General features: G+C 37.9%; 1 protein-coding gene across 1 annotated transcript in view; it reads right to left on the bottom strand.

Moving 5' to 3' along the window:
- LOC122530036 (band 4.1-like protein 4) overlaps positions 1–26,303 on the bottom strand; it is a 92,807-nt gene that overhangs the window by 30,146 nt on the left and 36,358 nt on the right. Inside the window, exons 4-5 of the mRNA XM_043656663.1 lie at positions 7,379–7,483; positions 6,154–6,293 (exon numbers count right to left, since the gene is read on the bottom strand). Coding sequence (XP_043512598.1) covers positions 6,154–6,293; positions 7,379–7,483 — 245 coding nt within the window. The remainder of the gene's footprint in view (positions 1–6,153; positions 6,294–7,378; positions 7,484–26,303) is intronic.

The following is a 26,303-nucleotide window of genomic DNA, read 5'->3' as shown; positions in this document are numbered from 1 at the left end:
TAATAAACTCTCGGAGAGTATCACTCTCTCAGAGAATGAAAATTCTCAAAGCTGCTCTCAAATGGACACAACGCTTGAGAGTACTCTCGAGAAACTCTCAAATGGACGCAAGGCTTTAGATACGGATAAACCGCGGTTCGTGTTGAATCACGACGGAACCGCGACAATCGTCCATCGATTGCTCATACTCGAGATAAAAGATGAACGCATTTGCATATAGATTGAGTTCATCCGTTTCCAGAAACGCTGTTTTTTTTTCTCCTTTCGTCGGGATACACACGGCTCTACCACTGAATCAGCCGAACGGACGTCGACTTTTCATTCTAACCGCGAAAATCTTGAATAATGGACAGACAAGCTCGAACATCACCGCGAATACCGCCCAACTTTCCCACCCTGACACGCGGTGAAAATCCGAAGTGCGACGGATCGATCTTCTTCGTTTGACGAAGTCGCGAAAGGGGTCGAAGGGGACTGATATCGCTATAGATAAAAGTATGCAGTGTGCTTGGTAATTCGATAGAGCTCTGATAGAGCGATTGATGAGTCAAGTGTAAGCAAAGTGTTCGCTTCTTCGATTTGTCAACTTTAGACTTCGTGGTATAGGATGATTTACTCATTCTCAGTAGATGAATGCTTAAGTTGCACATCTATTAAAATTAATATTCACAGATCGTTATTTAATCTGCTTAAGTTATTAAGCAGCTATTATATGAGCTGTTTCGTTATTAAGATCGTATGTCCAAGAATATTCTACATAGTTGTAGTCTTCATTAAATATTTGGCATAGAATTGATGAGTGACAATCCTATGCCAAAATAATGCATGGACATTTTTCAGGAAGAATATTATTTTGGTTTTCAACGTATTTATTTATATCTTCCTCGATTAACTGTGGAGAAAAATATAATCAACAGAATTTTGAATGAACTTTTATTTTAAAAATGTTAAAGTAGGTAAACTACTTTTTACTCGAGCACAGCTACAGTATACAAAAGTGAATTGTACGTACATATATTGGCTCAATTGTACATAATTTATACAAATTAATGAATCACAGGAAAAATTAATGTATCATAATAGATATCATAAAAAATAGTCGACAGAATTTTGATTAAACTTTTATTTTATTATGAATAAACTTTTATTTCAAAAATGTTAAAGTAGGTACTTAAACTACTAATTTTTAATCAAGCACAGCTACAGTATATAAAAGTGAACTGTACGTACATATATTGGCTGAATTGTACATAATTTATACAAATTAATGAATCATAGAGAAAAATTAATGTACCATAATAGATATCATAAAATATAGTCGACAGAATTTTGATTAAACTTTTATTTTATTTTGAATAAACTTTTATTTCAAAAATGTTAAAGTAGGTACTTAAACTAGTACTTCTTAATCAAGCACAGCTACAGTATACAAAAGTGAATTGTACGTACATATATTGGCTCAATTGTACATAATTTATACAAATTAATGAATCATAGAGAAAAATTAATGTATCATAATAGAGAAAATACCCAGAAGCTCATAGAAACATCTTGATAAATCTTAGAAATCTCGCGAGAAATGGAAATAATAAACAAAAGCTAATTGTGTGCATATAGGCTCAATAATATATCGCTTGTCCGAAGAGAAATTAATGTAAAAGATATTTAGAAACTGATGGGAATAACTTGATAAGTTCCACGAGAAACAGAAACGACGTAACGAGGAAAGAGAAGATCGGAAATAACACAGCGTTTCTTGAAGAGAACGGTGAGAACCTGTCCATCTAAATTACAAGATATAGTTCGTTTCACGCGCGCTGCAGTTTACGTTCGCGCTGAAAACTGCGAGAAGCCGAGGACGTGATTTTAACGAAAACCTGCACAACTTCATCTCGAAGAGGAGCTAATAAAGAAAACAGGTTCTCCCTGGAATCGCGATTATCTAGGATACGTTCAGCTAGGGACATTGATTCTCCAAATACATTCACGCGACGAAGAATTTCCTATTAAAAATTCGAAGACTTTTCCCCAGAAAAATTATCGTGCACTGAAACGCACAATTTTCAGAGTTCCATAAGGGAATGGTTGCTCTTCATTCAGATACATATGTAATGACAATATTACTGCCATGAAATCCCTCGTGAAAGCAATCAAACGAGTCGACGAGTTTCACGAGGTGGATATATTGGCAAAATGTATATACAGTACGTGCATTATACGAAAATGAAGGGTATTACGTTTTCTAATTCAACTTCTCAGAACTCCGACCTCAAGCTCGACTCAGTTCCCAATGTTTCAAACTTAACTCTCAGATGGAAAATAAAATTTTGAGATCTTTTTAAAATACATTTTTTTTTTTAATTGTTCTAGACGTTCAAGAAAATGTAAAAAAATTTTGCATTATTTGATAAAGTCGTTGCTATATTATACAACCGAGTCTCTGAAAGATTTCTCAACAAGAACGAACATTTGCCGCGAAGAAATTCACGAGTTTTCGCTCAGGGCGTCCAAGTACTTGCTCGTAGATGTTTGAAAAAATAAACTCTATATAAAATCCAACCATGTTATCCGTCTGATCATTAATTAATAATCTACGCCACGCTGCAGGAAATCGAAGAATTAAAACTCCCCCACTGGCGAGAAGAAACGAGCCCTCATCGCGTCTCGATCACACGGAAGAGAATCCGGAATATTCTCGAGATAGACGTGGTAACTCCCTTCGTCGAGTTCGCACACGCTCGAACCACAGGCGGAAGGAACGCGGTGATACGATCGATAACCGAGTGCAGCGAAGTCTCGAAAAAAAAGGAAAGAAAAAAAAATGGTTGCTTTATCTTAGCAAGTGGAGTTTAAAGGAAAACGGAGTTTGCCACGCGGTGAAAAAGAAGAAAGAAAAAAGCGATCGCTGAGGGTGAAAGCTGCAATCGTGCAAAGAGGGGGTTGAGAAACTCTCACGAGCGAGCGAACGAATCAATCGAGTCGATTTATCGGTGACAGAATCCTCAATTTTTCTCTAGATTTCCATTAAAAACGTCTTCAACGCATCGTGAGACACTCACGGACATAAGTTGCTCATTTGATCGATGAAAAGTTTCGAGAAATAACGTTGGTTTGTCTGGGGAAAGTACAGCAAAAATATAGTTAACAGTATTTTATGCGAACTCCATTTATTCGACGTGTCTTCAGAATTTCATTTCGACATTTAATTTTAGAAATTTCATTTGTAACTAAGCCTCGCCTAAACCTCCGCGCGATTAATACGATTCGCAAATTTCCTTAATAACAGTAAATGGACTAAATTTTTATTCAATTAGTTTTAGGCATAGTCGTCCAATTTTTTGCACAATTTACAATGTATGAAAAATGTATCAAATTGACAAGAAGGAAAGTGAAACAACTATTAATTATTGAAAGAAAAAAACGAAAAACGCCTCTTTCAAACACGATTCATAATTACACGAATATTTTTACATTTTTCTCAGGCAAACCACGAATCTGACAGGAGTTTAACCTCAATTTCTTCCTAGACACAGGTTTCAATTTGATTCGAAGTTTCTAGAACGAACAATTTCAGAGTCAGACATTCGAAGAATCTTAGCGATAACCTGAACGAAGATTAGACGTGCTCCGTCATAATACCGTAACTTTATTACGGCTATTAGAACTTCGGTACAAACATCTCTGAAGATTAATAACGGAATGCATTGTGGGTTGAATGTGGCAGGTGCGTCTAACGTTTCAGCTCGTGGCTTGAAAATTATTGACGGAATACAATTGCCATTTAATCGATATTAATTATGCACTCCCATTAAAAGCGTTCAAGTGTTGATTTTAGCTAACGTTTCACACGAGTCAATAATCAATGGAACATTGCATGAGAAACCAATTTATATTTTTCTGATTAAAATGAGAAACAATTGTACATTGAGACAATATATGAAAATCTACAGTGGATGTTTATCCGTAATAAAGTTGACAATTTGTTGTCTGTAATACGAGCAAAATGGAAACGAAAGGAAAAACGAAGAAGACGAGGGGGAAGAAGAATGGGTAGATAGTGAGCTGCATCGAAAGGAGCGATTTGTTTATCAAAAGAAGCGCGCTTACGCTACCGGAACGAGTGCAATGACGGGGAAGGAGTGTTTGAAATTCTCTTAACTCCTTCGCCACGCTGGTATGGCGCTGAGGTAAAAAGATTTTCAGGCGTGCTTTGAAGAATTTTAAGCCCAACTCATTAGGATAACGAGACAGGCATCCAGTGCCTGTGACACGAGACCTATACGCGTGCAAACGTGCCTGCTTCGTATTCACAATGCGACAAAGCCGAGAGCTCGTTCGTGTGCACGAACACACGCGAACGCGGAAACGCGTGGTACTCTTCGTTATCGGTATGCAAAGTTCATATCTTTTGCGATCGTCTCTGTAATCGATTATTGAGCGCGATCATAATAATTGCAATCGTTGATCGATGAATCGGTAATTATTAACCCCTTGTCGCGCACGTCGAGAATTCTTTTGCCCCAAATTGCAACATTATCTCAGTTCCAAGTATATTTAAATGTTAACCCAGACAAAACAAATGATGAGTTTATTACCTCTTGATAATTTCTATCCTCAGTGATATCATACCGACGAGTTCAATGGAAGAAGAAAGCGAGTTATTGTATACGGTTCGGGTCACTCGTTATGGTCCGCGAACCAGTTGCCAGCGCAATCGGTTAAATGAACTTTTTAAATCGTTCAATCGACTAATTTATATTTCATTAGTGAAATAATCTGATCGAACAAAGTACAAATGGTTGATTTGCATTTTATTAGGATTAGTAACGTGTGTTTGGATGAATAATTGTTTATAAAGTTTCTCGTGTCGAGTAAAATCAATTTGTCGAATTTAGAACTTCACGTATTAAAATATTTACTTTCACACGTGATTAAAAATCTAACAAAGTTCTACAAATGCCAACATTTACAAAATTATTTTTATCACACGACGAAAAATTTAATGAAAAATTTGCAAATTATCCGATACCGAAAACATTTTCATTATAAACATAAAAGAAAATATTGCAAATGTGTACCTCCAGAGAATGATCTCCTTTTAGAGAACACGTCGTTGTAAATCTACAAAATTTCGACGAAGTTTCAAAATTCATTTCGACCATTTTGGCGGTTTCAGCGTGAATCGGATTACATTTTGCCCAACTCTGCCGTGTCGGAACTGATTGAGAGATTACGAAACGTGCGATCGTCCATCAATTCAAGAACGACCGGTGTAAAACGACGTAAATTTTAGTTAACTGCACAATTGAATTCCATCTCCTCGGTTGTAATAGCCAAGGAGAACGGCGTAGTACTGTTAGATTCTCGTAATAAACCCCGATACCGATCGCCGTGTCTCTCTAGCTCGCGTTTGTTTCCTACGCGATTAATCGTTCGGCAATTCAAGTCGAGGAGAAATAATGGGGTGGAAAATTGTGAGGTGCGTGCTATTGTTTGAAAGCGGGAAATACGCGAATTAAAGATTAATTGCTGCATCATGCTGTGAGATATTATGGGATAGCGTAGTCACGTTGACGACGACGACGATACAGGATAAATGAGTGTAATTTAATTTCTATTAATACTGCTGTAACGAGCAAGTATAAAACAAATACTAATAATACGAGATATGAGGCGTAGCAAGTATAAAACAAATACTAATAATACGAGATACGAGGTGTGATTTATGGAAGGAAATTTATTTTCTTTATAATTTCACAGATCTCTATCGTTGTTGCGAAGTTTCTCATAATTTATTGCAGCGGGTGTTAATAACCTTCACGTGTTTGTCAATGCAGGATCAATGAACTCTCCTAACCCCCTTTCGTGATATATATATATATCGCAGTTGATTAATTAAGAAGATAATTTCTACTAAGATCGATTTAAACGTGTGTCGAAGAAAAAAGCATTGAACGATGTAATTCACACATAATATCGTTTCATCCGCAACAACCTGAACGTCCAAATACACGAAGTTCAAATAGAAACGTCACCCCAAAGGTTCGAGGCCGGATGAAATTATTCGAAAGAGGGGAAGGAGCTGCCACGATGTCGAGGGTAGTTGGCGAACTAGCCTCGGACAACGTGACAAGATAAATTCAATCTGCTCACCTTGTGATCTCTTCGATGAGTTTGCAGGGGTCCGCCGCGTAGAATTTCACACCGAAGTAGAGGGTGTGCACGTCCGAGCTCGGATCTCCTTTTTGCACCTTCAGCTGCTTGCCGATCTTCTTGCTCGGGTCGAGCCATTGCTGCAAACGTGCACGAACAACACGGTCGAGAATTACTTCTAAATAATTAATCGGCCGGCCTCGATCGAGGCACGTTTACGCCTGAAACTCGTTGATCAAGCGAACCGGAAATTGCAAGCAGCTTGACATTTCCCGTGGATAATAATCCTATCCTCTTATGGCCCCGGGGCCGATGCAATCGGCTCCCACCGAGGGCCAAGCCTACCCATGAATTTTTCATTATCGATATCTAATTAACGGCAAACTGTTTGACATCCAGCCCTTGATCATGCCCTTGTTCGCTTGGAATCACGTTAAAGACTTATATGCCATCGTAATTATATATTTGGACGACGTACCAATTAGACTGAATAATTATATTTTATCGTAATTTCGTATACTTGGAGGGAATTCGATTCGATTGGATAATTTATATTTCTGTCACACTCTCAACTTTCATTGGTATTGTATTATACAGTTTTCTCTAGCAGTATGATATAAAATTCTATTGTTATTAATCTAAAGTAGTTTTTAGATTAATAATAATAGAATTTTATATCTTAAATGATAAAATTAAAATTCTATTATTCTTAAAATTCTATTGTTATTAATCTAAAGTATTTGACTATTTTACTATTGTTATTAATCTGAAGATTTTTAAGTTACTAATTTAAAGTATTTAATTAAAGTATTGTAATTATCAAATATTATTTCTATCGTCAAATACAACATTTATTAACGAGGGCAAGAGATATGGGAAAATTAGAGAATTAGAAAATGAAAATGGTCATTAATGATAGTGTACCTCACATTCTCCGTACGTATGAGATTCTAATTTACAAACGTCAAATGGAAAAAGATCTGAATCATGAAACGTGAATGAAATGTAATAACTCCGAAAAAAAAGATTTCAATCACGAATGAAATGCAATCACGACATAAACGTACTCTCCCGCTAACGAATTCAACATATCCGAAGTCACGTCGACTGATGCATAAATATCAAAACGAAAATGTTGGCGAATGCTATCTCTACCTAGTGTATGCACCTCGTGATCTTGATCGAGTCGATACGGAACGAACATCGATAGAATCAACGTTCTTACCGTTTGATTGCCGTGATCCAGGTAACGTAGCCCGAAGTAAGCGGTCTCCAATAAATTCAGGTGCCTGAATACTCTGTCCAATAGTTCCTGGCCGAGGTTCGAACTCTGGAAAATAGAGAGAGAGAGAAAGAGAGAGAGGGAGTTAGATAGAGAAAAATGAGCGATGTTTGATTTATCGCGTAAATAACAATGCCGACGTTGGCGACACGAGGCGAAATTACTTCCTGAACCGATCTACATTAGTATCAGCGCGGCGACATTCGATCAGCGCTCGATCGAGCGTGGCTCGATTTATATCGTGATGCGCACGCGTCATTGAGCACGTCGTTCCAGCTGCATTAGAATGCATTTATATGCCTTTGCATTCGAGGATCAACGATCTATCGATGCTGGATCCAAGGGGGATGTTGCGCGACACGTTTCATAACGGTTCCCTCCCCGGCCACAAAACCGATTTCCATCTGCGATTCCAGCCTGAGAACCACCGAGCAATCTGTCATTACTCTCGCGCTAGGCTTTCGTTTTTCTAGCCACGCGCACGTGGGATAATTAACTTCTGCCCGTATCACCGATAGACTACCTGATACTTGGGATTACTCTGTTACACGTGTGCGGTAGGATGTAATGGAATTTCAAATGGAGCTAACTCGATTCTCCTGATCTCTTGTTTCTGCGTGACAGAAACATACATAAAGCCGTGCGACAGTCTATAGTATGTTGATGTTCGAATTTTCAAATAGAGATTTTAGGGATTTTATTTATTAATTGTGGCTACACTTGAGGTAATTGAAAAGTAACTTTGTTCTCTACGCAATTGAACGTTTTATAATTATTATAAATCGTTTTGATAGTTATATGGAAATTTCATGCATTTTATAAATTTTTTTCACGTTCATGTACATATGTACAGTTTCGTATTTCATAAATGAATAAAAAAAAAAAAATCGCGTAAACGAATATAAGAAACGATGATTCAATTTTAATTAACTTGAATTTTAATTAAGACTCGTACAATTTCCAAAAAACCTTTGTTTTTCTATTTTAAATATAAATATATGGAATTTGACAGACGCATATGTAGATGTATAACTTCTGCGTTCGACTGTAACAGACATATTAAATCAATTTTAATTTCTCGTTGATGCTTCGTGTTTTTTCTGCGTTTCCAACATTCACTATATCTTTTTTATTTTGATAGAAATGAAAATATTCTTGTTACACGATACACCTACATAACCAGAATAGAAATTGATTTTCAGCATGTAGATTTGAAAAATCTCAACAACCATAATTTATTTTAGACAGACGCGCGTTTCAGTTGTTAAATTATAATGATTATATATTGTAACGTTATTCTTTGAATAATGATTACGTATTATACATATTCCTTTACACATGGATCATACGTATCCATACGTAACATACGTATAATAAGATAATAGGTATTCGTAGCTTATCGTATAAAGTTATTTAGTTCGCTGACAACTTAACGTGTCTAACCGTGATATACCGTTCGGTGCCCCATATGCTCGATAATATCCTCGCATAGCTCTCCATTAAAACTTTCACTTCGAATATCTCAGCAATTAGCATACCAGACTTCCAAGAATGAAACATTTTTCTAGAAACACGAAATAAATATTTTCGATTCGATCAAAGAATGAATAATAACTTATTATTCTTACCATCGTCCAACACATGTAACATAAAAAATTATTCGATTGGCGTAGTTTGATTTTGACATCATGGCATCAAAAAGCCATAGTTGGTTGTAATTATAAAAGAGAAAACGTATGAATTAATACATAAACTATCAAGAAAATTAATTATTAACACTAGAACTACCAAAATGGCCAAAATGACCATTCGAATATTTCTGTTAAATATTTTATAGATATGAAACAGTATATTCTTGGAGACTCGAACTTCATAAAATACATAAATAAAAGTTTGTGTATCCTGTTGTACTACAAAGATTTTCTGTTTCATTTATTTTTAACGTCTCTGATGGAAATTTTATGCTTTGATAGTCGGTAATTCTAGCGTGAAATTGTATCTACGGTTCCCTGTTTTCACGATTAATTCGTCTCGATTCAATCTCGCAAAATACAAAACCAAAAGAAAAAAAAAAAAAAAAGATCAAAGACAATGGAGGAAGAAAGAGGAGAAAAATTCGAGCAAACGAATTGGAGAGAGGGGGGGATGGAATAATCACACGGGGTGAAGAAGGGAGGAAAGATCGGGGATAGTTTGCCGCATCGACTCGACGTCGATTTAACCGCGGGACATCCAGCCGGTGAACCGAGATTGAAATCGCCGGTTTCCGGTTCCCAGTTGGCTCCGTGGCTGAGCCGTGACGCTCGTTTGTTCTCCTTCGGGGGAGAACTAACGGAGATCCACGACGCGTGTTTTCGTACTCGATCGTTCGTTCCTTACGAGATACGGGCTGCGCGTACGTTCTTCTCCCCGTGCAACTTGAATATACGAAGAAGGAAGAATATCGCCGAGTTTGCTCGTAATTAGCGTAGCCGCGTTACTACATCTCATCCTTTACCCCACACCCTTTCGTTATAGTTCCTCTGTCCTCGTTCATCTACCCAACTCTCAATACGACGTGTTCTCCGCTCTCCTCTTTCGCGAGATGTTCCTTGCGCCCAGCTGTCTCTCTCGATCGTTTCGTTACTACGGATGGGACCAAGCTCAACGTGTACTTGCGAGTCCGAGTTAACCACTGACGTCCAATTCTAAGTTTCGTTTCGTGGCTTTGGCAAGTGACTGTACTTGTAATGTCAGTCGAGTTCGTTGTAATTCACTGCACAAGTTCGATGCATACACGTTCCATATCACTTTACAGATATGTATAAATCTCATCAATTTCAATGCCTACGTTAATTGGACAAGTTCAAATTATACGATGCACACGTTTCATTGCAATTCAATGTATAAGTTTCTCCTATACAATGTATGCATTTTATCAAATTCAATGTATACTACAATAGTACACATTTTATACAAACTTGAACATGGACTTCGAATGTTAACCTCTTGCGGTGGAATGACGTGAATTTAAAGAAAGGAATGATAAGTTTATTACTTCTTGACAATTTACATCCAGTGATATCATACCGACGAGTTCAAAGTGAAGGAGAAAGCGACGGAATTATTGTATACGGTTCGGTCACTCGTTATGGTCCGCGAATCAGTTGCCAGCGCAAGGGGTTAAAAATAAAAATTTTTCACCGAGTGTAATGTACTGCATTCGAGAATTGCCAGAACTACTTTCATTATTAATTGCCATTATAATTATTAAGTTTATATCATTGTTCGTTATTATTACAGCGTATGTCTCCATTACGTTTATTTTTATTAAATATCTTAATTTCTAAATTTTATTAGGTATCTCCATTGCTAATCGTTGCCTTCGAGAATTATTATTGATCAAATTAATTTCCTTTGATTCTTCATTACTATTATCGGATCAACCGTCATATGTACACGTATGTACATACGTATCAAAGGTTCGAGTCTGCTTTTGAGGCACTCGATCCCATCTCTACTCGTTACATACAGAGAGGGCCGTTTCTTGCGCGCGCACACCGCTGGAATTCGAGGATGATAATTGAAGCCGAGGCTGATGTCTCTAACGATCTTGCGGTGGCTCGACTTTGACAAGTTGCGCGCGATATATATTGATCATCGCCACACCATGCACGTATACGAGACAATTGTTAGTTTGCGCGGTTGCGGCTGACATTGGCTTCGTCATTTGTCGAAATGGGATCCACGGACACCGCGAAATTCGCCATTCGAACGCAAATTGCCGGTATCTCTTCCGAGAGATCCGGCTGAATTCCGGCGGAGAGTTCCTTCGGTGCATGTTAACCATCCGCAATGTCGTGTAACTCGGAAATTATGTGTTCGCGTAATCATATTTTAGAAATACTTATCGCTTCGCTCACTCTCTCCCATCGACGTATAATATTACTGCGAAAGTATCAGACGAATTATTTATATAACAATTACTAGTCCCAAGATTTGATATTGGGAATCTTTTCCTTGAAATTCCAAGGAATTCTGGTTAAAGGGAAGATAAATTAACGGTAATTGTCGCAGTATGATCAAAGGAAAATAAATTTTGGAGAATTTTCAACGTGAGACTGAAACATTTAATATCTTAATCTACTTTGGTCGAAATGTTAGACGCATTTAAACTTTATCAAACGAAAGATCTAAATATGCGCCGCGTTGAAAGTTTCAGAAGCATTGAATGGCTCGTTTATCAAACGAGTGTCATTATTTTTGCCATTTCCTGCGTATCATTCCCACTTCAAACGCTCGTTACGCGGCGTGCTTCGTATGTATGTATGGACGTGGGTCACGGAATTTTACGAGAGCAAGCAAACACGTTGCTGATTTAATAATATATAGTTCATTTAACAAGTAATAATATACAATTCGTAGACGAGTAATAATATATAGTTCATTTAACAAGTAATAATATACAATTCGTACAAAAAATATAACAATCAGTACAGTTTCATTACTCGTTGCAATTTCATTACAGAAATTTTCCTAAACACGAAGCGAGAAATTGAAAAGTTGAGAATAAAGTAATTCGTTAAACAGTAAAAATTAAATTCAATTGTTGGTGGTAGACTGCAGATTTTTGTGCAAATTTATATTTTAATAAATCACAGCTAAATAAATAAAACGAAAATTTCTCTCATCTAAATATTAGAAATTTGCTTTGAATATTTTATATATTTTTCTATATTAAATGTGCATAGATACATCAAAATCTGCAGTCTAATTATTCTGGCTAAACTCGAGGAAAATATCTCGTTGGAATCTGACAGCTACGTAATTAACCACTTTGTATCATGTACCTACAAAGAGAACTTCGCAGTACCGCGAATTTACGGTGGTTCAAAGTTTAAAATACCACTGGTGCCAAGCATTTCGCTGTGACATAATTGATGACGCACGAAATCTTCCTCTCTAGATACAACTTCAAACCTACCAGTCAAGAAGGTTATACATTTTTCAAGAGAGTTCAGATCGTAAATACTTCCTGGGAAATTGAAACTGAAACAACTTTTTCTCTAGTTATCGTCGAAAGTAAATTTTAAATATTCATCAGCCATATTTCACTTTTCCTCATCAGCATTTTCCCAAGATTTATTATGGCAATTTATTTTTTCCTCCGTCCGATACATCATTCTTGCTTCTCTTCTCCATCGTCGAATAAAATTTTCACCCGACTCGCTTTCATCCGGAAAACAATAATATTCATCGACTGTATTTCACCTTTCCTCATTTGTGAGAAATTTAAAGACATCAATATCCAAATAGAATACCCATGTTTTTTTTAATAAATAAATAAATAAAAGAAATTTCTGTTTCTTTGCCTCGTGACTACAAAAATATAAATCTGCACGAAAATCCAAAAGGAATTATTTTTTCAAGATTTATTCTTACAGCGATTTATTCTTTCCTTCGTCTGATACACCATTTTTTATTTTATCCATATTTCACCGAATAAAAATTCAATCTACTTCTCGATCCACTTCCGAATAATCAAAAAAAAAAAAAAAAAAAAAGATGATCATTCGAATAAGCTTCATAAACGATCCATCGATACACAGAGAATCAGGACAAAAGATCAAAGACCACAGCGAGTAGCCAACAAAGAAATTCATTGAGCAAAATGAAGTAATGATTTTCGATGGTCGTTTTTTCATCTCTCCGGGGTCAACGAGACGGTACGCGCAAAACGAGAAAAAGAGCAAAAAAGAGAGAGAGAGAGAGAGAGAGAGAGAGAGAGAGAGAAATATCGACTGAGTCAGCTCTCGCTTTTTTTCTTCTTATTCTTTTTTTTTCTTTTTCTTTTTTCCTTTTTCTCGTTCTTTCCAACTCGGGCCGTGCTCTGTATATCCGTATTGCGGCGAAATTTATCGTAGGAGCCATCTAGCGCTGGCATCTATTCTACCTCAGCTGCACCTGCACTTTTACTACGCGACGAGGTGGTTTGCACCTTCCATGGATCGGGCCAGTTCTTCTTCTGCCAGGGACAGGTGTAATGACATTGGAATCGGTGCAACGAACGAATGTTGCACAGGCTTGCTCGCGCGCGCCGCGTAATTTGTTGCAAGGACGAAAGCGTATTTCCAGCGAAAAATGCGATTACTTGCTTGGCCATGGCGGTTTCAACCTGGCGCGCGCGTCGAACGAATTTATTAACGAACGAGCACAAGGGAAACACGACGGAGGATCGCCACCGACAGGTTCGTAAATGTTGGACTTTTACCGGAACGAACCGGGGGAAACCTCTGGCGCGAAACCAACGTGGAATTTACTTTATCAGGCAGCCACTCCCAGCGAATCGTACTCTTTGAATGATTCACTCGGCAGCCATGGAAAATTCACTTTCTCGAGGAAAAATACACGGCGCGCCATTTTCTCCCGCGGGGGAGGAGAGCGTGTTTGAGGCAGGGAAACGAATAACGCATGGTTGCAGCGGAGACAGCGAGGAAGCTGGAGCAGAAAGTTGGCGAGGTGTAAAGCGTTGCGTTCATTTGAGAGTTTCTTGCGAGAGTTACTCCATTTGAGAGCAGCTTTGAGAATTTTCATTCTTTGAGAGAGAAATACTCTCCGAGAGCTTACTATCCGATAGAACTCTCAAAACAGTGTCCATTTGAGAGTTCATTGCCTCTACTCACTGTGTGTGTTTAGTTCGAAACATGAGTATCAACAGTGACATCGCTATCATGAAGGTACAAAAAAAATGCGTGGCCCATAATATTTTAAGAAAAAAGAAAAATCAACATAAAAAAGAAGAGTTCAATAATTTAAATTATTATATAATATTTAATATAATTAAATATTGTTAATATTATATAATATTTATATAATATTTAAATTATATATATATTAAATATTTATATTTATAATATTTTTATATATATAAAAATATATTATATATATAATATAATTATTATATAATGATTTAAATTAAAAGAAATTAGTTCAATAATTTCACTTTTTGACCACACTTTTTTCTAAACCTGAGAGCAACTCTCCGAGATCAGTGTAATATTGGGTCTATTTGCGAGTAGGTCGCGATACGTCGACTCTCAGATAGTTGAGCGATGCTCCCGGATAGTAACTCTCAGAACAGTATCCATTTGCAAGAAATACTCTCGAGAGCAATTCGCGACAGTTTTACTCTGCAGTGGATACCTAGCTGAAGTTACACTCTAGCGGACGTCTAATTTGATGGAACAGACGTTGCTAAACGAGCGGAAAAATTAAAGGCGGACGAGTTAACGATTCCAAAAATAAGCTTCGAACGTGTGTGGGTCGAGGAAAAAAGAAAGTGGATAGAAGCTAGGCTGCAACAAACGGGAAATTTTCATTCTAATTAAAAGCAGAGCCGCGATACGGGTGCAACGAACTTCCTTTTTCTTTTTTTGATTCCCTTTTATTAAGCCTCGATCACAGACAGGCGCAATTTCCTTTACAACGCTGCACTTGCACTCCTGGATAGTACCACCGGGCAATTTTATTAAAACGTGCCCTTATCTTCCGGCTCACTCGATGAATCTCGCGCGCTACGCGCTACACCACGACCGAGCGCGATCCAAATGAAATATAGCGTTCCGCGGACCAGCGAAGTATATCGCGATTTTATCGGCCGTTCGAAATACAAAAAAAAAAATCGCCGCGTTGCAACCGGAACAATGTTATCATGGGAACGTACCGAAACAAAGACGTAATTCGCGAGAGGAGGTGAGACAACCAAAGCAACAATTCGACGGAAGAGAGAGAGAGAGAGAGAGAGAGAGAGGAGGAAGAAGGTGGGAAGGAGCAGAAAAGAAACGTTCGACGTCGATGGCCCAAGGTTTACTGCCCATCTCGACCGGTTACTCTCGCGAGTCCTTTTAAATCTTCGTAATCTATGGTGGCTGGCACCACGGACGCCGAAACTTTTTGAAAACAGGCCACGATGGAAACGGGGGACCGACGATCGCGAACGGAGACGAGCACGCTTTTGTCGTGCACGAGCTACGTGATCCTCGACGGACACGCGTGACTTCTGAATATTTCGGACTTTCTCGGATCGACCGATGCCTCCGTGGAATCGCAAACGAAGGAAATAAGGGGCTGCATTTTTAACGAGATTCATGCCGGAACGTGGCTTGCGAGGGAGACGTTCGATGAAAAAACTGATTGTGAGTGATTCAACCTGCGACATTGAGACTTTTCGCTCACTAGCGAACATTAGTTACTGTTTTACAGTATATGTATATATATTAAATATTTATATTTATAATATTTTTATATATATAAAAATATATTATATATATAATATAATTATTATATAATAATTTAAATTAAAAGAAATTAGTTCAATAATTTCACTTTTTGACCACACTTTATAATACACATTATAATAATATACTATATATATTATACACTATGTGCAAACGAATTGTTCGTAAACAGCTTTATACTCTACGATCTTTTTCGCGTAGATATTAACATTATTATTAACATTAGAATTACAATTAGATTAACGTAGATAATAACATTAGAATTACCGGAGCAATTCGTAATTTCACAGACGTATGAAGTTTTACAAATGCATTTTTAGAGGTTATTCGAATAATTTTTAGAAAATTTGCATTTTTATTGTATGATCAATTTTCTCCCATTTCTAGTACACGTTTTACACTTTGGTGCCAAATTTTGTTGTATCAATAGTTTGAATTCATATTTCAGCTCTTTATAATGACGTCCTATTCTTACAGAAAAATAGAAAATGTTTGTAATATTTATAATAGAATACTGAATGGAAATCTTAAGAAAGGATCTTCACGTTTTATTTACCATGTGATTGCGTGGACCCTCATTCAATTATAGCAGAAAATGGTTTTGCTGAAAAGCAATATACAGTGGATCACGTAACTTTCATACCCGAAGTAACTTTTAAAATGCGTCTAATGACAAATGATATACAAATATCAACCATTAGATTTAAAATCAATGTGGCTTAATATTCTTTTGCTTAGAATTTAATATTCTTTTGATTCACGATGAAAAAAACATATGGTCCAATTAAAGAAGATAAAGATGAGCTTGGAAATTTCGAAACAATTTTTCGCAAAAATTATTTCAAGTGTGCAAGTCACGCGAATCACCTTGTACACCAAGATTTTCACGATTTGTAATGTTTCATGGTGTACGCAAAAATTTAAAATTACTATAGAAGAAGACGGATCGAAATAATTACAAATAACTACGTTTCGAAAAGCGTGCCTCAAATGGTCACAGAACCGATGGCTAACTAAAGGTTTGGCAGATCGGAAGATCGGGGAAGCTACCGCTTCAATGTCCAAAAGAAGAATTCACTTCGATCCCACTCCCTGGGCCATGTCCCGGGCTCGCAGTGAAGTTTGTCCGCTTCCAGGATGCATTGTCTTCCCTTTTTTTTCTTCTTTCTCTCCCTTTCTCTCTCCTCCATCTCTTCTTCGCTCAGCTTTCAGGACGCCAGCAGCTCGGTTTCGGTGTATATATATATATATATATATATATACACATACGACAGGGCATTGGTATCGACGGATACGTGTATATATACTACCTGTACGGTATAACAGAGAGAAGGTCTATGCCCTGATGCTGGTGCTGCTGGTGCTGCTGGCCCGATGTTCGGACTCGGGGGATACGGGAACACAGGCGGCAGAAGACCAGCAGAAGAAGAAGAGGAAGAGGTGCTGGAAGGGAGTAGTACGGTGGGACGCGACTCGATAGAATCTGGTGAGGCTTATTCCACCGGACCTTTTTTTTTTTTCACTTTTTGCTTACATAATGTATTCTCAAACGTACATACGGCTCCGGGTACGACTCTGGCTACCAGTGAGCCTTTACGTATGGCATCCGCATGGGCCCTCTCTCTCTCTTTCTCTTTCTCTCGTGCCCATCTGTGTTGGTACGCGCGTCCACGTAAGTACGTGCTCGCTCTCTACACGAGGATGATCGTGTGGGTGTACTACGTGGACGTCCGCGGCCAACGGGAGACGCTCTTATCGTTGTCCAGCCATACGTTCACGGTCGTTCTCCGCGCCGTGGCTGTCGTCGTCGTTGTACGGCCGCAAACGTGACGGAGGCGTGTCACATCGGAATACAAAAGGTATAATACCCACATACCGATGCCGCTAACTCATACCTACCGGGGAATACCAATTTTCGAGCGACCAGCTTCTCTCTGTTCGACCAGACGCGCGCTCCGTCGATCGCCCGCGGACTATTCCGTCCCCGGTGCCGACCTACCTACCTGCCCGTCTCTGCCTACTCACGCGATGCTACAGGTGAATATCGTCGCTTCGATGAATTAACCCCGGCGATTCGCGCCAGCCTCCACGCAAGGTTTACGCAACAGCTCGGTTAAGCGGCAATCCTCACGAAGGATTCTTTTCTCGGGCACGACCCATCCAGTACTTTGAAGGATTCTTTCTCGTCTCGCGGATACATCGCTGCTGGCGGCCGGGGCAAATTGATACGTCCTCGTGGGTAATAATTTCATTCTGCATCGAGCTAATCCCGGAGGAAATTGTCGAGGTGTTAGAGACCGTCATCTAAGTACGTGCACGCGAACTAAGGTCACTACTTGTGAGTGAACAGGGGAAGAAAAGAAGAACTAACGGCGACGAGGAATATATTTTTAGAAAAAAAATTGTTTAAAAGTCGATGTAAATTTCAGTCGTTGTCGAGGATGACGGTACCCGTGATCCTCGATCTATTCCAAGAGAATGACGTAGCCTGTACAGTTAAGTAAAAATTTCAAGAACTTGCTTGAAGAGAAATACGCGTGACGTAATTCAGTTCAATAAATTTTAATTTTAAATAAATTTGAAATATTTCATAATAATAATTCAAAATATATTTAAAATATTAAATAATAATAAATTATATAATTTATAATATTAAAATTTATGATATATAACTATATAAACTACATACAAACTACTATATAAACTATATACTGTATAGCTTATATATAAACTATGTAAACTATATAAACTATGTATAAATATATTAACCTTTCAACGCTTGAAACACTTGCCGCATGATTTTCTATCGCTACTTTGTTAAACTTCGAATGTTAGGATAAGACAATCAAATACTAGGACTTCTTAAATTCACGTCGTTTAATCCCACTTATTAAACAAACAAAATATAAACTATGAATAAATATATTAACTAAATATAAATATATTAACTAATATAGATATATAAACTAAATATAATCTGTATAAACTGTATATAATAGATATATAAACTATAATGAATATATATTAATATATTATTAAAAATAGTAATATAATTATAGATTATAATATATATATATACAATATATAATATATCATAATCTATATAAACTATATATAATAGATATACAACTATAATGAATATATATTCTAATATATTATTAAAAAATTAATCCTAACTATCATAAACAACTGAAGTCCACAACAATATTTTGAATAACACGATGTCCGAATATTAATAAGAGTCACTGTAATAAGGAATTCTACTTTAATGTAGCCAAGCATCGGCGACTCCTCGAGGCTTTGTCACAATGCTTGGAAAAAATGACAAACAACCTCCGGGGAGGTACCGTCCTGTAACCCGACAAGAAGAAGCGCATTAGTATATGCGCCGGCGGCGTTTACCTCTGCCGTACGCGTTTAATTAACTAATTTATTTAATTGCTTAACGATTACCTTCCTCGACACGAAAACGTGTAATTTATTTTCGCCGCATAACGAGCCAATCCTCCCTTCTTCTTCTACCGCAGCTTATTTCGTTTTGCTGATTACGCTCGCTGCTCGTGCCGGCTTGTCCACTCGGGATGAAGAAGTTCCGAGCGATGTTAATTGTGATCAATCGTACGAATCCGTCGATTTCGTTTGCTACTCTTCTGTCGGATAATTTTAATGATCAAACGAGAGATGGATGTGTTAAATTTTAAAGCGCCATTTACTTTTTCAGTGAATGAACAAACCTCGTTGATTTTTTTCAGGTTTACAAGTACGTTGAAATTATAATTTCCGATGTTTAAGATTTATTTTAATCTGTTCACTCTCGTGATTCATTTCGAATTTTAATCAAAAAGTACTGTCAAATAAAAACAATATAATTTAAAAAAACAAAGTGAATAAGTTTCACGGCTGTTTTTATGACAGAAAATTAACAGATCTAAATTGTACTGTGTGAAACTTGAATCGTAGACTTAGTGCGAGAATAATGTCACGATTAAAACTGTACGAAAATTCTTAATTTAAAAAAATATCGGTTTTGCAACAGGTTAAAAATCTCACGAACGCGAGATATTTAAAAGAGCAAATATGAACGAACTGAAACATGCTTCTTTCACACTATGAGAATCTCTGTCATATTAAAAATCGTATTTGTTGTAACATTTCCTGAATTTCCTGAACTAAACGATTTATCGTCAATTGTTTCCCGGTATTGCCTTCATTTATTATCATTATAATGTATATCTTCATTGTGTGTATTCTTTGCATCTTTGTTATATACATATGTCTTCATTATTAATTGTCAATTTATTATACCGTCATTATTATTAATTATTAGATCATTCTTCACTATTATTCATTCATCTTTGTCCCATATTATATTATCTGTCCAACACAAAGTCGAAACATTCGAAAGTCGCGCGCAAAGGAACAAGATCACGGCCTTTGTCCAGTGACAGTGAAAAATTTCTGACCGGCGCGTCGAGACGCTGACGCTTCTAGGAAATCCCACCTTTGCGATCGACGGACCTTCGCGTAACTTATCACTATCCTCGAAAGAAGCAACGTTCTTCGGTAGTTGGACGGTGCACGTTCACGGAGCAGGCAATCGCGTGTACGATGCCCGTGGTTCTTGCCCGTGGCTTCGCCGGCCATTAGCATTTTTCATGCACAAATCTATGGTTACATTAACTCGGATATTCCACGAAGTACGGCGATATTCGTCGACCGCTATGGAATTACGAAAGATTCATTCATCGTTGAACAAGCAACAGCTGATTAGCGGCTGCCCGGCTTCCATTTAGCGTGCTCGTTATCTCGCTTATACCTCTCGCTCGCGAAAGTATTCGAACGTTTATGGGAATTTTCTGCGAGAAACGTTACGCGCGTTCCATAAAATATTTTGACATTTTGTTAATTGACAGTGCAATTATTACATTACATGCATCAAATACAGCGAAGAGCAGAACTGTGCCAATGACAAATGAAAAATGATCGATAATTTAAACAGTAACGAGTACTCGTGAAGTAAAATAAATTCATATAACGAGTTGGTCGTACATTTTAAAACGTGAGATATCTATACTTTGACAGTCGCGAGCTTTCGGAGATAATTTCGCATGAAACTGCGACAACATGAAGGAATTCTTTTCACGACGAAATCTCCTGTGGTCTTGAAGATCAAAATTTTCTCTTTACACTGATCGCTTGAAACACTCGCCGCATGATTTTCTATCGCTACTTTATTAAACTTCGAATGTTATGGATATGACAATCAAATACTAGGACTTCTTAAATTCACGCCGTTTAATCCCACTTGTTAAACAAACAAAATCGTGCAGCGAGTTGCAAAGAGAAAATTTCAATCTTCGAAACCACGTTGTACACAGTTCCCAGGAAAAGTTTCCAATGACCCTAGAAACGTTATGGTATGTTTCCATGCATCTCTTCATCTAATGAACTAGAACCAATCACATTCGTTCAACCTTACTATCAACTACCAAGAGTACTTGCGAAGAAGGAGGGGGGAGGGAGGGGGATAGCGAAGAAAGACGAGAAAAAAGAGAAAAGACTGGAAGGTGCGTATTCTCAGCGAGGCATTTCTATCAGGGTCGATACCAGGTCTGTGGACTATAAATAGTAGCACAGAGAGAAAGAGAGAGAGAGAGAGAGAGAGAGAGAGAGAGAGAGACAGAATGCGTTGTCCATACTTAATATGCCCCATGGCAGGAGGGGAAGGTTTCGATGGCCGCAAGGACAGCACTTCGTCAGGCCATTTGTCACTTTTTCTAAGCGGCTCACCGCCAACCTCGACGCGAAACGTCGTGTACTTTTGCTATTTATGCTCCGCGGCGTGCTTAGGATCGATATAGTATAGAGTTAGGTGGAAGCAACCGCTTCGATAGTTCTCGGTACGGCCGAGAATGGTTGTTGTTATTACGCGACTGGTGACTAAGTTGGTACTTCTTGTTTCACCGTTCCTGCGCGCCTCCCTCCCGCGGCACGGTTCAACGTTCAGGAAAAAAAAAACGTGCGCCGAGTGGAAAATGACACGAACGAGGATGTGGCCGGAGTTAATAACGGTTAAGCCAAACTGCAACGAAATGACAACGTATTGTCTGCCGGGGCAATTAACTCTCTTGTCGCTGCTATCTTCTTTCCGATCACGGTCACGCTACCTCGCGTTCACTTCACCCCGACGGCGACGCCGCGTTACGCTAAACGTCCCTCGTCCCGTCGCCATTTTCTAATTGGATTACAAAATTACACACGTATCTATAAACGAGACTTACGAAATTATATACCTGCTTGTAGACTCGAGATTACACGAGGTTCAATGTTGATTCATTCTCGTAGTTTTGACAATCCATTTGAAATCGCTCGAAAGTTGATGTTCAGATATTCTAGCATGGAGTAACTTCATTTGTTAACTTGTTAACTTCGTTTAAGTATTTAAATTTTAAATATTTTGCTGTGAACATTTAAATTTTAAATACTTTACTGTAAATATTTAAATTTTAAACACTTTACTGTAAACATTTAAATTTCAAATACTTTACTGTAAACATTTAAATTTTAAACACTTTACTGTAAACATTCAAATTTTAAACACTTTACTGTAAACATTTAAATTTTAAATACTTTACTGTAAATATTTAAATTTTAAATACTTTACTGTAAACATTTAAATTTCAAATACTTTACTGTAAATATTTAAATTTTAAACACTTTACTGTAAACATTTAAATTTCAAATACTTTACTGTAAACATTTAAATTTTAAACACTTTACTGTAAACATTCAAATTTTAAACACTTTACTGTAAACATTTAAATTTTAAATACTTTACTGTAAACATTCAAATTTCAAATACTTTACCGTAAACATTTAAATTTTAAATAATTTACCGTAAATATTTAAAACACACGAATACAAGGGGCTTGAAATCTGTTAATTCACAGTCTAATCTAGAAACAAATGGAAGTGCACCGAAAGCAACATCTCACCCCTTAGCCTCAACGCCGTTCCGTGAACGGCCGCAGGCAATTGCCGCAGAAATCCACCTATCGATAAATACAAATCGCTGGCGAAATCGAAAATCCCCTGATGAAAGAGCGGAGGCAGCGAGAAGCAACGAGATTTTCTTCGCGGTGGAGCGCGAGAGGATGCGTTCCCGATTGCTCGTTCTCGTTCGTGGTAACGGCTGCTATTGTGCAACCTCGAAGTTGCAGGCTCGTAGCCATTTCGGCAACTGGGAAGAGGAGGGTGGGTAGGACCGTTACAGGCGGGATAGCTAATGGATAGAACGAAATGAGAACGAGCTAGGAAAATCGAGATGCTCCGGCAAGAAAATTGCGCCCTTGGAGGAAGTCGCGGTGGCTGCCATTGGCGAGGCAAGCGGATAAACAGGCATTCCTCGCGCACAAAAGATACGGCGCCGCACAACGTTTCACCTGCAACAGCCTCGCGCCCGTAGGCTTTCAACAGGAAATGCATCGTTCGCTGCATCGAGAAACACCACCGTGGGGATGAGGCAAGGGATGAAGAGAACGAGCAACTCGTGGTCGATCGCGATTCCGTTTCTACGGACGAATCGTCTCTTCCTTCTTCTCGATTTTTTCTTCTTCTTCTTCTTCTTCTTCCTCGTCGTCGTTTCCTTCTCTTTCCGTGCGCGACCATTTCCTCTCGCGCGTGCACTGCTGGCAACGATGAGTATTGTTGACAAAGGTATAGGCACTTTGTTACTAGAGGGAGAAATTGATCGAAAATTGAGGTTTCATTTTTTTTTTTTTTTTTTTTCTTTTCTTAATGAAATGTAGGAGACGAGGAATCGGAGATAGAAGTTAGTATGTAAGTAATATTGTCTTGTAATTCGTTACATTCAATTTCACTTATAACGCACGAAAATACTATGTTTGTTTCGAAACTGGAAAAATACGCGACAAAGTATCTGTAAAATGTTAATATACCAACGATCGTATTATAAAACAGTTTTTAATAATTTAAAAAGTTTGTTATCTAAGAATGTGTAGCATAGCAAAGTGTCTCTTCTATCAACCATAATAACTTTGAAAACAAAAGAACATTCTTAAATACTAAATAAAATAAACTGTATCTTTATAGTTTTGTTGTGAAGCTTCGTTAAACAAAAATACAAATAGGATTAGGATGGATATTAGAAATCTGAGAGCATTCTTCAATCACGAATGAATAACACGATACCTGATTTTCTCCAAATATACGATGAAACTAAACAATTACAACTAATATCGGATATTACGTACAATTTATTACCGCACGGAACATTTGGAAAGAAACAAAATAATAATTATATTGTTGTATAATTGTATTGTACCATATTAAATATTGTTGCTAAATATATTTAATATATATATTAATATCAATTTTAAAGGTTTCGTTGATTTTAAAAGAAGGCCAGTAGATGATACGAGAAAAGATTGTGAAATCGTTCGAAACAAGACACCCAATTGGAATTAAAAATTTTATATCGATATCCTCAATTCTTTTTCATCAAGCTGTAGTATTCTCCTACGAAAATATGTAAATATCACTCCTATAGAAAGTTACTTCACTGATTGCGAGTTACTCGAAATGGCCGCGACCAACGTCCCACCCTGCGCATGAATCGAGCGAGTGCTTTGAAGATAAAGTAGATGAAATATACGTGATGTGAACAAAAAACAGTTGGAACGCCGGTTACGGAATGATTGAAAGGCACGAGCAAGGTAAGAGTTATAACGTAATAAAACGAACGGAAGATATTCTTCGAATTCTTTTATAACCTTCGATCGTTTAAATTTGGAGGTGCGGACAGCTAGGTATACGAAATTTTATTTAGATAACTTTGCGAAAAAGGTAAAATAGATTACATTAAACACGTGCAACACGTCGTGTAATAATATGTAGCGTAAGTGTATTATTAATATTAATAACATGCATTGTGATATTTATAATATTATTAATAATAAACGTATCATTGATACGTTACTTATTATTAAATTACACGATCGAGCCCGCACGTCGATCTGCGTTAAAATCATACATTAAATTTTCGAGAGTCATCGTAAAGGGGAGGCTTCAATCTCCAAATTCACACCAGATTCAATCACAAAAGAAATTTCTCATTGTTTTTACGCGTCGTGACAATTTATATTATAGCATTTTCATTCAAAACGTCTCAGAACTGCAAAAATAAAAGTTCCATTCATTGTTGGTAAAACGAGCCCTAAATTGATCGTGATGCGATTTTCAAGTGACAGTTACTCCGTACATACGCGTGTAATTGAATTCTTCGTTTCGAGTCTTGGATTTTGCTAAGAGTTCGACGCAATTCAATTCGCAGATACGCTCGTCCGCCTTGTAACGCGACAAAAATCAGAGGAAGCGGTGGAAGCGATCATTAAACGACGAGTTGTTCCTCTGCGCCGTGTTCCGCGAACGTATCCCGCGGATAACTAAAACGCTGATTATTGAAATCATCGGCGGCAACGTTGCGCGCGAGAACCGCAAAAAAAAAAAAAAAAAAAACCGAGGATCACTCACGGCAGCTGTTCAATTTTCTTTCCCCTGTAGCCGTAACTACGACAAAGTCGGACAGCTTAACGCGATTAAACTACTAGTACCTAACCCATCGTTCCGTTCCACCCCTTGCCACGGAGGATACACGATAAGCACTTAAAAGCATGCTGCGTCACGATGCTTAGAAGAAGCAAAAGATCGAACAGAACGAAACGAGATCGTGCGAGTGTGCGAACGAAAGGAATACGACGTAATAAAAGCACAGAGCAATCGTTGGAAGGGAACAAGACGGAAAGTAGTTGAAGAGCAAGAAGAAGGAAAAGAAAAAAAAGAAGAAGACGCGACGACGATGACGGAGAACAAGAAAAGCAAAGGAGAAAAAAAGAAGAAGAAGAAGAAGATAAAGAAGAGGAGGAAGATTTGCTTCTCTCGCCCGAGGCCGAATGGACCTGGGTATAGGTCCAGGAGGTAGGTAATCATCTTTAGGTTGCGTGCTCCGAAAGACCTCTCTGTCTTGGTCCTGTATCTTGCTCGCTCCTCTGTTCACCGGTCACTACGATCGTGTTTCTTTCATTTTTCATATATACGTTGCAGGCAAACCGTTTATTTAGGCATACCGCCCTCTCTTTCTGCCTCCCCGCTGATCCTGTGGCCAGCCGCTACTTTTCAGCCCCCGGCGGCTAGGGTTTGTCGTGGGAATCGGAACACCGTGAACGCGAATCCGAACGGCCCCCCCCCCCTGGTATCGGGGCCGTACGAAACCGAAGCGCTGCTCCAGGCTCGAAATCCCTCGATGGATACGGGGGCAGAACGCTTGAAGTTTCTCTTCGACAAGTGAAAGAAACGATGTTTAACGTTTGTTTCATTCTCTGTTAATTAGGTGAAAATGGAACGACAGCGATTAACATTACAATGTATATCAATCAATACTGTAATAATGTTAGAGAATGCTATAATGTTAAATTAAATCAACGTTATAACACTTCAATTTTTAAAAATATAGTCGAAGTTTATACAGTTTTGTGTAGTAGATTTCACTGGCGAGCAGAGAAAAAGATTCTTAA

This window comes from Frieseomelitta varia, unplaced genomic scaffold, assembly GCF_011392965.1.
Source record: "Frieseomelitta varia isolate USP_RPSP 00005682 unplaced genomic scaffold, Fvar_1.2 scaffold_322, whole genome shotgun sequence".
NCBI lineage: Eukaryota > Metazoa > Arthropoda > Insecta > Hymenoptera > Apidae > Frieseomelitta > Frieseomelitta varia.
The sequence above is the reverse complement of the archived record's forward strand: the minus strand, read 5'-3'. Positions and strand labels throughout refer to the sequence as shown.